Source organism: Lepisma saccharinum, chromosome 16 (assembly GCF_977018435.1).
Source record: "Lepisma saccharinum chromosome 16, izLepSacc3.1, whole genome shotgun sequence".
Taxonomy (NCBI): Eukaryota; Metazoa; Arthropoda; class Insecta; order Zygentoma; family Lepismatidae; genus Lepisma; species Lepisma saccharinum.
This window is the reverse complement of record NC_139244.1, coordinates 60,313,108-60,326,262: the sequence shown is the minus strand read 5'-3', so window position 1 is coordinate 60,326,262 and position 13,155 is coordinate 60,313,108. Positions and strand designations below refer to the sequence as shown.

Sequence of the window (13,155 nt, the reverse complement as noted above, 5' to 3'; positions counted from 1 at the left end):
ACATCAAACATGGCGACCATTAGTATTGACAATCATAGTGGTAATGTATGCACGGTATTTCAGATTTTCAGACGTGACCGCCAATTTTTAACTGCAGATTTGTGATTTTGAGGTCAAAATTAGTGAGTATACCAAATTTGAAAGCAATCGGAGATACTCCCGGTATTCTGTAATTATACCAAGTATCTTTCTCTTCCAATGAAGAAATGAACTTTCATTCCGCTTCAGTGACAGAACACGTGCTACCGATGATTCCTTGGCTAGACCATGGCTGCACGATTCATCCTCATCTTCACACAAGCCCGTAGCTAGAGGGGGGGGCTCAGCCCCCTGGAACTGCCATCACCCCCCCCTTAAGATTAGGTAAAACTATTTTGTATAATTTGTTTGCAATGAAGAGTGAAAATGTAGACAGCTCACAACTTTAAGGATAAATCCACAGAACATGAACAGCAGCTATTACATTCACTTATTTTCTTTGTGAGCTGAACTCTAAGTAGCTGCAAGTATTTAGAAGATTATCTACACTTTATAAGTTATTTCACAAGGGACCTTCTTTATCTGTACCTTCACTGTCCCTGGTATGACCTCCCGTTTAGACAGAAATCTGACTTTGATGTCATCATGCAAATTTCCTTCTAATCTGCATCAAAGATCAACATCTCCCAAGTTTTGGGAACATAAGGGAGTTTTATTGCTTTGGCCGGGGGTGAAATGTACTGATTGAATATTGTGCATTTTTTGTGTGATATAAATATCTGTATCATCTAAAGTAGCATTTAGTGTGTAAAGAATGATTTCAGTATCAGTCAATTAACACTTCAAGAGATGTTTTATTAAAATTTCGGTAACCACCAAACGTCTCTAATTCCCTTATTTTCGTATTTTTCACATTGATACTTACATATTCTGCATTCGTAAGGATTCTTCTATTTCGCGTTTCGTTTTTTGCAGGCAAATAATCTCAATTTTCGAAATATGGAGTATTTTTATTTTCTTCGCTTTTGCTTGCGTTACACGCGATATGGCGGAGAAATCTTGACTAGCGTAGTCCATGATCAGTGGTTATGCAGTGTTGCGACCTTCTTCATAGCAAAATATCTAGGTACTAGTATGGAGAATACGTAAGTTCGAATGTCAAAAATTGACGAAACTCGGAAGTTATAGGTGTCGTGTGGTGGGTGTGTTGTGAAATTGGTGCCGGGTGTTGAGGATCCGGTGGAGTTTTTGGTTGCACACGGGGTGGTGAAGAGAGGAAAGGAATGTGCAAAGTGTGAAATTGGAAATAATTGCGAATCATTGGCGATAGCCCCACGAACCATTGGCGCTAGCCCCACGAACCATTGGCACGTGGATAGGTTAGTAGGGCCACGCAAAGGTTTCAATAGTGAAACAGATAGCCCCACGAACCGTTGGCGCTAGCCCCACGAACCATTGGCGCGTGGATAGGTTAGTAGGGCCACGCAAAGGTTTCAATAGTGAAAAAGATAGCCCCACGAACCATTGGCGCTAGCCCCACGAACCATTGGCGCATGGATAGGTTAGTAGGGCCACGCAAAGGTTTCAATAGTGAAAAAGATAGCCCCACGAACCATTGGCACGTGGATAGGTTAGTAGGGCCATGCAAAGGTTTCAATACTTAAAAATTGGTTTCGAAAAAAATATTCGTAGCCCCACACACCATTCTCGGATAGCCCCACGAACCATTGGCGCTAGCCCCACGAATGATTCACGGATAGCCCCACGAACCATTCACGGATAGCCCCACGAACCATATATAAATAGCCCACGAACCATTCATAAATAGCCTTAGAGATACTGGGCGAAAAGGGGGGGTTATAGCCCCCATCAACCTCACATTGAGCACGCCACTGATCCTGTGCACGTCATGTTGTCGCAAGTTCGTAATCAGAAATGATGAACAGTAACTCACGTTTATTTACGTTCTAGAACTGTTACACAGTTACAAAACCGCATATTTGGAAACACTGACCAGTTGTTATGTCATGAAACGCTCGCAAATATTTGGTTCACGTAGTAGACGGACATCAAGGGAACAGCTTTCGTGCATTGGAGTGACATTAATGTCGAAAATTACATGATTTACCGGCAAAAAAATTTCAACGAGGTGAAAACAAACTTCCAAGACCTTCCTAAAGTATAAATAAACCCATTTCGGTAAGTACTTTCTCCTGTAAAATTGAAGAAATACGTTTTGGGGATACAAAAATTTTACCGATGTTTTAAAAGATGTAGAAGAATTGTATATTTATAAATTTTATATATCCCCCCCCCCCACACACACATAATTTACCTTCAATTAATACTGTTCATTTTTTAAAAAATGGACTTGGTTGACAAAGTTCCCCCTGGAGATCAGTTCTAGCTATGGGCCTGTCTTCACGTATAACCTAAATATTTAGAAAATAACGTGAAAGCAGTAAAGCGAGAGTAAGAAGTGTGAGGAACAGTAAAATGTTATCTTTCAATACATTATTACTATGTTTTCCTATCGTTGAAAGTGAACACACACATAAAGTTCATCTTGTGTAGATACACAGATTAGAACAAATTTACGTAAATGATCTGTATGGATAACGAAAATGAAAATACGTATTATTACTTAATAGCTTTAATAATGTGATGTAACTATGCTGCCGATCACAATTATGTGACTTATCCACACAAAACTTTGCATTTGCTATTTGTGACAGACACATAGTTCCATTTTTATGAAAAATCTTTTGTGAAACATTACCAAAGCAATGAACACAAAACAGACCTAACTTAGGTAACGGTTCCGATTCTTTTATGACCTTTTTTCAAATTCTCCTAGCAGGAAGAATAATTATCGTAGAATTTTGGCAATCATTGTCACATAAAATTTGAACCTTCCTTAAAGAAATAAGCACTGTTTATGTTTCGAAAAAAAAAATAAAGTTATTTATGTTGAAAAAAAAGACTTAAAAATTATTTTACGCAAGCATGCATCCTTATAGATCCACCAAGCTTTCTGAAACCTCGGAAAATATGCGAACTAACCGGCCTCCCCCACCCCCTTCTCTCACCCCCGGTGTTTGCTCTGGCGCTGGTCGGGCAAGGACCTTCCCACTTCCGCTGACACAGTGTTGCTAATTTTACTCTCTTCAAGAATTCGAGGAGTGTTGTTGATGTGCGTAGACGTGTTTTTGAGTAAGTGTAAAATGTCGAAAGTTGTGCACAGCAGTGAGCGAAATTTGCTACTACGAATCATCGAGAAGAGAAAAGAGACGGGTGGAATTATCCTCGCGATCAACCCCTAAAGAGAGCAGTATATCTAACGGGACGGTCGGAGTCATTGCTTAAAAAACTGAAAAGAGAGAGAGAAAAAAGATTTACAAACCCGTGACCAGAAATTGTCAACTCCTGGTAAACGGAGACGTGCTGGACAAAATAAGATTGTCATTGACGACATGGATAAGTGTATACTGCGAAGGAAAATCCATGAAATGTACATAGTGAAAAGAGAAGTTCCTACAATATTGAAACTTTTAGCTATTGCTAAGGAAGAAATTAATTATCAGGGGGGGCGAGAAACATTACGGAAAATTATGAAACAGATAGGCTTTAAATTTTAAAAATGTAGAAACTCTCGCTTAGCTCTGGTTGAACAAAGCAACATTGTTGTTTGGAGAGCAAGATATCTTCGTGCGATCAACAGATTCCGCAACAAAGGGAGGCCTGTTATTTACATTGATGAAACTTGGATTCATCCTAATTACAAAGTAAAAAAATGTTGGCAGAGTGAAGACGTGTCAGGTGTCTTCACAAACGACAGTCCGGGGCAAAGACTTATCATAAGTCACGCCGGGGGTTCCATGGGGTTTGTTCCAAACGCCCTTAATATATTTCAGGCCAAAACAACTTCTGGCGATTACCATAACGAAATGAATCCGAGAAGTGGTTGGAACAGAAACTTATTCCGAATCTCCCACCTAGATCTGTCATTGTTATGGATAATGCCTCCTACCACTCAATTCAAACCAATAAAGCCCCGAACACAAAAAGTAAGAAACTAGAGATTCAATAATGGCTATTAAAAAATAACATCACTTTCGATATCGAACAAACAAAGCCAGAATTGTTGCTGAAAGTAAAAAATAATCTTCCCGATCCGGTATATCGAGCTGACACAATTTTGAAAACCCACGGCCACCATGTCCTTCGACTTCCACCGTATCACTGCGACTTGAACCCGATCGAGTACATATGGAGCACCATAAAGCGAAGAGTTGCCTCACGAAACGTAAGTTCAAATTTGAGAGAAATAAGTGCTCTTACCGAAAGTGCAATTGACAGTGTCACAGTGCAGGAATGGGAATGTATGTGCCAACATGCCATCCGTTTGGAAAAAGAATGCCAGAAGAATGATGGAATTCTCGAAGATGAAGTTCAAACTTTGATTATAAACCTGGAATCGGGTCCCGAAAGTAGCGATGTAAATAGCGACAGTGACAGCGAAAGTTCGAATTCGGACCTCTCCGTCATAGACACCTTATAATCTGGCTCCAGGCCAACCGGAGGCAAGAACCCAAAAGTAAGTTGCTTTTTTTTTACATAATTTTTTTTATAGTTTACATAATTTAGAATATTAATGTTATGTGTTTAAATTGTTGATATCCTTCTGCGAGACAGCTGGCGTTTTTAACTTTAGTGTCCCCCTCCCTCCTCTCTCTTATGCTATGTTATTTGAATTACCACATCTAAAAACGAAACTTAATATTCGGCCTGCATATTTGTTTACTTGCAAACCTTTCACGGCACATGCCCACTTTTAGATTTGGCAACACAGGGAGAAAACACGTGTTTCTGCCATCCCTTCCCTTGCCCCAGAGTTCCCGAGCTCCCCTCCTAAACATTCGACACTAGCGCCACTTGTTTCTGGCCAGGGTTTCAAATAAGTTGGTGGATCTATACCATGGACAATGTATTTTCCGTTGACAAGCAACTGTAAGTATTGTAGAATAGTGTGAATTAATGTAGAAGTAAATCGGAACATAAGTACAATGCATTTAGGGACTTTATGCATTGTACTAAGGTTCCGATATTGAACAAAATATTAAATAATCCCTAAAGCTCTGCACTATGTGTTAACAGAAATCGAACCATGTTAAAATTGCATTCGTAGCATGATGAAATCACAATAAAACAAAAGGAACTTGGGCCCTAACGTATTCTCCCCTGAACGCAGCATCAGAAACGGCACTGCATATCTGAGGGTCTGTATGATACCAGCTCTCAGTAACGTTATTGCTTTGAAGCAAGGAGGGGAGCATTTTTACAGGCGTTACCTTAAGCAAGTTACTGTTTAATTGTAGCATTACTATCAGCTTCCACACACACACACTACACTTACTAGTCTTAGGTGACAAACCCCTTTCTTACCCTGTAACATTACTGGTTACCAGCAAAGGATGTAACGTTAAAGCGTCACATAATGACCTACTCCTTTATAGATCAGTTATGGTTGAGTTCCGTTATGCTCACCTGCAACATAATGTTTGATATGCCTGAGGTAACGATTCTGTTCACGAAATACGTAAGTTACTCTGTTTCTGGTAGTAACAATAACAGAAACCGTAATTGCAATATCGCTTTATTTCATTATGTTACTTACGACTCCCTGTTTTAAAATTCACGCACCATGTGAAAATTTTCAGGTGCCATTGTGACTGAGCACCCTGTATTTTTCTACCCCTGGTACCATTGTAATTTTGCTACTTTAATTTCCATACCTTTGAAGGTATCTTAAAAAATATATTTTTACATTTCCAGAATGTTCACAGATTAAACAATGGAAGATATTTTAATTCCTAGTTCAAGTAATTTTTGTGTAGTATAATTTAATGTATCTCAAAAGATTTGTGTGTTTGTTTCAGTTTTTGAATCATGGATTGTGACAAATTGACAGATGTTCTTCAAAATCAACCAGAAGGGTTCTTGATGATGTGGTACGATCATCTCCTCAACCTCTCTGCTGGACTGCGGGAATCACTGGCTGGGGAAGATTTGAAGGATGTGACATTGGCCTGTGATGGTCAGTATGTGAAGGCACACAAATTGGTACTTTCTATGTGCAGTCCATATCTGAGGACTTTGTTCAAGGTGAATAAGATTTTTTTTCTTACTTACAGTCAGTCACAAAAAAAATAGCACCACTCTTAAAAATTACATGTTTAGCATGATTTAATAAAAATCGTGACTTTTATGCACCTTGTATGCGACCATGGCTCCACCCTTGCTCTTGTCCATTTCACAGGCTCGGAACAAAATAATTTGTTTTTATATTGTCCAGTAGCCGGAAGATCACATAATTCATAGCAGAACAGAAGCGCAGTGGTGCTATTTTTTGTGATGGACTGTACTTGTGTACATACACTCGTTTGTACATTCGAGGGGCAACTGGAAAGATACCAGAATTTTGTAATAAAAAATTGTGTGTTTATTTTAGGTGTTACAAATTTAATCTCCTTCAAAGTACTGTCAATTTGATACAGTCTAAACATGTTTTCCACTTTTGGAAGCAGTCGTGAAACGCTTGCAAAGTGATGCCTTTTTTTTGCCACAACTCGGCGTGTTATCGTCTCACCGCTTCACGCAAATGTAAAATGCCTGGTTAACAGTTTGACCATTTGGAACAAATTCTGAGATCAGAAAACAGAATTTCACAGCAACATGTTGTTCAAACTTTTCAGCCATCACAAAAATCAACAAACAAGTGAGGTGCGCTTAACAAAAAACTTACTACGTGGCGCCACGACTTCACTCGTTGCCGCCGGTCGACAGACTGATGCAGAAGGCATCTAGTAGTGGAAGCATGTACTACAATGTGCCTGCCCACCAGAGAATGATTCCGGTTTATTTTGGGTCCCCCCCCCCCTCGTACTTGCACTATCATTCCATCTGAGTGAAGAGGTACACATTCAGATCTTTTGAGAAATATAGCATAGTATAGTAGCAGTCATCTTGAAGTGAAAACTCTTGCAAATTTGTGATTCATTTTACTAGTGCATCCTCTTATTTTTAATTAATATTCTTGGTTTACAAATTTGGAATTCCAGTAATTGTGTGGTAGTTATACCTTGATGATGCATGAATTTTGTTCATGAACATGAAAAGTTACTGCTACTATGTCAACTTGCGGGGTAGCCTGTAGTTCACAATTATTTTGATGTGATGCATTCACACACCATCCATATTCTCACCATTCTGTATGCGTGATTCCATATCAGTTGTCAATTAAACTAAATGGACTCAGATTTTGATTAAATTTAATGCAATCAATCCTTCCATGGCAGTAAGAAGAGACTTTTTTTTATTGGTCTCTTAACTTACCTGGTTCCAGTTTTATATGCTCCCAAGCTTTTAGTAATTTCCAGTTTCCTTCCATGTGCATCACCAGAAATTTTTGTAGGGGGAGGTCAGCCAATTAATAACACTTGAACATTGGAAATAATTACAATCATCACCATTATTATTATTATTGTTATAAAATAATAACTGTGATAAACTAATAAAGTCAAACAAATTTTAGTTTAAATTTATTGTCATTACTATCATTGGGGAGACTTTCTACTTGACCCACCAAAGAGAGAATATGCAGCACAACCATTTTTCATTATTTTTTTATATTTCTAGCAGTTAGTGTACCTAAATGTATACTTATTATATTTTGTTATTAACTTCTACACAAGTAGTTAAAGAAAAGCTTTTAAAAGTTCAGAGAAAAGTTCAGCCTTAGTGTTTATGTTGGGTGATTTCTGACATATTTTTTTGAATTTTGAAAACAGTAAAACCATTTACTCTTTGGTTTAAATTGCAGAAAATGAAAATATAATCTGCTTTATCAATTTTACACTTAATTTATTTTTGATTTAATGCATTTTTAACTACACTACATTCTGTTCGAATGATAACTAAATACAACCGGCCCCCGTGACGGAGTGGTTAGCACATTGCTGCGATGCCATGGGTCCTGGGTTCGAATCCTGTCCTGAGCATGGATGTTGGTGAGTGTCCATTCATCAATTTCATCATATCATCCCTCATCCCCATCTTCGTAAATTAGCCAAAAGTGGCACAAAGGGTGAAGTAAAATAAAGCAGATCAATCAATAACTAACTACACATTATTTCTGTTACTAACAATGAAAGTAAGAAGCTTTCTGCTTTTTTGTAACTTTTAATGAACAATCCCAGTTTCCAGGGGAGGTTCTTGGACCTTTTCAAATCCCCAACATCCACGTTTCATTCTCAAATCCTTCATTTACAAATCATTCAACCTTTATGAACTTCCTCAATGCCGGTGTCAATCAATTGTCAATTTCCAAAGAAATTGTGTGTACACTTTACAGATATTCTACCAATCTGATATGAAATTGCAAGTCATCCATGCAGAACCTGAATGGTTGATTCACTTCTTTAATTGATGTGTATTACCAGATGACTGCAATACATTTTATCTTGGAATGAAACTGCATAAACCAGTTTAGCAATTTTTAAGTCTATATTAAATATAGAATAATATCTGATACTATATTTGTAAACCTACTGTGGAAATGTTTGTTGAGTGTGTTAATGAAACTATAATAATTTCATTAATTTTTCGTCCAATGAAAATAGATATACTTAGGGAGAGCAGACACATAAATTCAATAAGGAGGACATTGCATAGTGATAAAGGAGGACAAGCTCATAAAAAAGAGAACACTGCAAAAAATGGCAACACATTTGCCATTACTCTTAATTTAATCAATACAAAAAAATCTTACCAAGATTTTGGCCACAGATACTTCTCAGATGATCTTTTTCAGTCATTTCTCTTATCTTTAAGCAAATAATGCAATCTCCTAAGTTATTCTTTAACACTTGACAATAATAACTAAGAATATCTATAATTTGAAGCACAGAGTTTTGCTCCTTTTCAAGTTCTTGGATAGTTAGAATGAAATATTCCCAGAAGTGATGCAAATGCAACAAGTAAGCTTCGCTTAATTTCCAAAACAGATTAATTTAATTTTTAAGTAGTTTCGATTGGGACAAGAAATAATACTTTATTGCACAAACATTTCTAGCATTCTTTCAACAGCAGGGATACAGTGTGCGAGGGGGACAGTTGCCCCCCCCCCCAACTTTTGCCCCTGTACTATACTAAACCTTATGGACTAAGGGAAAGTAAACTGTCCTTCCACCCCATCCCCCACTTCTTGCAATTTGCCCCCCTAGTTTTGGAACCCAATCGCCACCACTGGCAGGGAATAATGACGACCACCTTACACTTTACCTCGTATTTGTTTCTTACATCCCTTGTGACGTGTCCATTTGGTTTTGGGGTTATCGATGCCCGCAAGGGATCGGTATGTTGGAAGCAATGCCGGAGAGGGTAATATTCAATAACCCTATTTATTTAACCTAGGCAAAATGTCCCAAGATAGATTTCTGCAAACGCCTTTATCGCGTGTGCATCCAGCAAATGCTTGATCCACACGCGCACATTGGCGAGTAGTGGGTCGAACGGATCACGCGTTCAATACGTCCGTTAGGTACCAATTTTACAACAAAGATATGAAAATGCTTAATATTTCTCCCCTGCCAAAAGTACTAAGTCCACCCAAAAAGCAACCCCCAAAATTCAAGAGCAAACATATATATATAGATATATATATATATATAGCACGGCCTGAAAACAAACAATTTTAATTAAACAAAAGGAATACACCATATATTTCAAATACACTCAAGATTACGCGGTATGCACGTTGCACGCTAAGATAACGTATGGATGGTTACCAAATTTACATTAGTGCATAGCGATGTGTAACGCAAAGAAAGCACAAGCAAAAACGTTAACAATCGTGACTTTTATTTACTTCAAAAACCTGTCACTAAACAATGAAATGTACACGTATATGTAAAATGTACATATATATATATATATCCAACACATCTATCAACAATATTATTGTCACCTTAAATAACAGACATTAATTTAACCACAATTTATGCGACACACCCTCCTTTCGTGCATCTAGTAACATTCGCACATAAAGGTTCACGTACGTTACCAACAACTCGACCAGTGAGCCTGGCACATATATATATTTATATTACTACAATATTCAGGTACAAGGGTTTGGTTACGTATTTTTATCTCATCCAACAATTATTTATATTTTAAGGATTTATTCATCTGTGTCGCGTTACTTACACATTAGTATGTAACTTTACTATCACAAAAGCCAACGATTTGACGCTACTATTTGGAAGGAAAACTTAACGGAAGGTAAAATTACAATAATGGGGGGGAGGGGAATTTGACGCACAAGAATTTACGTATGAGGCCTTTTTTGTTAAATATTCTTTTGCAATCCCTCTTCAATATTCCCACCAAGACGAATAATCTGCACTATGGCCTATCTTTGATCAGTTCTCTGTTTAATGATGCATTCACAATCCTATAGCCGACGGGCAAAATCTAGAAAAATCATGCGCGTGAATACGGCTTTGACTACAGGATACCCATTTCACAAATCTGGCGAGAGTATGCTTGCAACGGTCGAAAATTTAATATATATGTTGTTTCCGTTTAAGGGACAGTCAAAATTTCACTTTTCGTGCCGTGGTTTCTTTTCAAAAGGGAACGAATTAATTCGTGCTTTAAAAAAAAAAAAAAAAAAAAAAAAAGGTCCGAAAAGTAGACGTGTACGGCCAGCTGCGCTAAGTTCGAGATTTTAAGTTCACTTCACTATAGGTCTTTTGTGTGTGGTCGCAATTTTACCAGAACCTTCCGATTCTACGTACCTTAAATGTGTATTACACAATTTGTCTTCGGTGACATGGCGAGTCAATTCACAGTCTGGTATCTAGATCGTCTAAAGCATGCTCCTGTTGCTCACCATGAAAACCTCAAGTTCTATGGTACGGTACTAGAAGATCGGGCTGATAAAAGAGCGACTGCAGCTGCCTGGTGAAAGTATGTCCCTTCAGGTTCCCATCTATGCACAAAGTGGAAGTGTGGGAGGACCAGCAATTTCCGCGTAGTTTTGGGGGAGGTACTGGGTAGTGTCGCCAGGAGGCAGCACTTCTGTGTACAGCAGACAGAGGGAGCTACCCTCTGGCGGCGGACATGAGAACTTTGTTTTTTTATTTTCTCAAACGAAAGTTCCTTCTGTAAACTGCGACAGTGCAGGTTTTATATAATATATAATTGCAACGTCACAATTTCCCCCCAGTCGAGGAAAAAGAAATCCTCATAATCGAAGCACCAAACAAAAATGTAATAAAAAAAATCATCAATATGTGAAATACAATAGAAACCCAAACATAATTATACATATTTTGATCAAAAAAAATTATATGAAACATAGCTATAATGATATACAATTAGACCTGTCCAAACAAGGAAGGTATCCCAAGCACAAGCACATAAGATAAGGAATAAATAGTTAATGAGCATGAATGACAATATGATTATACATAACATAGAACTTCGCCAGTCAAAGCTAGGCTAAAGATAGACTAATAGCACCGAAATATACATATATAGGTACAATAACCTACCACAAATTTTGGCACACATGCATAAAATAGTGGAATCAGAAAACATGCATCAAATTGTTAATGATAACATCAAAAAATTTTTTGTTTTGCTTTTGCAGTTCCACATACACAAAACACTGCAAAACATGCAAAATTAGTATACCATTCAATGAAAATGCGTATATGCAATTTGGAAAAAACCATTAAATGCCAAGCATAAAAAAATTGTTCATCAAAATTCCAACCTAATTAAGCTGCCCATAGAAATGATAAGTAATATCTAGAGACCGGATGTTAGGCAAAATGCCTATTCTATCCTGTTAGAGATATGATGAAAACGAATGTTGCGAATGCCAGGGGGGAGGGATTAGCTTCATTCAAAGGCAATTTAATTTTGCCTATTTTGCCTGTTTCATACGATATTGCCTATATTATTTCATGAATGCCAGATATTGCCTATTTTAGGCATTTTCTTTAAAATTGGGACATGACTGAACACTGTGCATACAATTTCCTGTTCCGAAGATAAGTTTCCGATGCTTCAAAGAAATTTAAAAATAACAGTTAGTGAGTTATTGCAGCTAATAAGGACTTGGACAAATTAAGGGCAATTCAACAAGTTCTGAAATGTGAAAATATACAAACTGAGTTAGATCCACATGTTCTCGCGTGCTTTAAGTATGCTCCAGTAACATCTGTGGAGGTCGAAAGATCTCTTTCGATTCTAAAAAATGTGTTGTCTGATTGCAGACATAACTTGTCGGTTAATCACCTGAAGAAATACCGTGTTGTGATGTGCAACCGCAATTAGTGCTTCTTATTCAGAGACTGCCAAACCGTACAGTACAAACTTGAAATGCATTTAAATAGTTTCTTAGTTCGAACTGCTGTGTGGAATATAGAGTGTATTTTTTTTTAACTGAAATAACCCTGTGTGCAGTGATAAAGTGTATATTTAAATAATTTGATTACTGGTTGGAAGTAGCCAACAATTTATTTTGCCAGACTATTGTGTGTAGCCATTATACAATGGAAAATTTTGGGCTGACGTGACTTTGCAGTGATTTATTAAGTACAATATTGGACTGCGTTCCTAATCATGAGCTCCTGGTTTATTTTAAGTAACTATAAAGAATGTATGTTTCTATATCATTTAAACACCTATTTCTTTTTGTACGTCTATCTTCATTACTTTGAGTTAAATTTCATTGCCTTTTTTATTGCCTATTTGTATTTTAATGCCTATTTTACTGCCTATTTTGAAAATTATAAGTGCTTATTTGCCTGCCTATTTTATATGTTTTTAGTGCCTAAACATCCGGTCTATCGCTCTCCAAAAATTCATGATACAACACACTTTTACAGTGCGATAAGCTACAATTTAAATATATCAAGGATAATGTCTATGTTGCAATTCGTTTACCATCCCGGTCAAACATATATATAGAAGACATTAAATAAACAAGTTCAAAAAAAATTGTGGCACTGATAAAAAAAAAAACACAACCACCTAGCTGTAATCCACCGCATATTCCATATGAAGATAAAAGGGACGGTGAAGGAAATATATGTATTGAAG

The 13,155-nt window shown here is 37.3% G+C and overlaps 1 protein-coding gene across 2 annotated transcripts in view; it reads left to right on the top strand.

Moving 5' to 3' along the window:
* LOC146000500 (uncharacterized) overlaps positions 1–13,155 on the top strand; it is a 58,621-nt gene that overhangs the window by 2,028 nt on the left and 43,438 nt on the right. The window contains exons 1-2 of one of the 2 annotated variants that reach the window (XM_083138231.1): positions 4,486–4,576; positions 5,919–6,144. In XM_083138231.1, the coding sequence (XP_082994357.1) occupies positions 5,929–6,144 (216 nt within the window). In that variant the 5' untranslated portion in view covers positions 4,486–4,576; positions 5,919–5,928. Of the gene's footprint in view, positions 1–4,485; positions 4,577–5,918; positions 6,145–13,155 lie in introns of those variants that run through there. The other variant, XM_083138229.1, reaches the window with a different exon arrangement.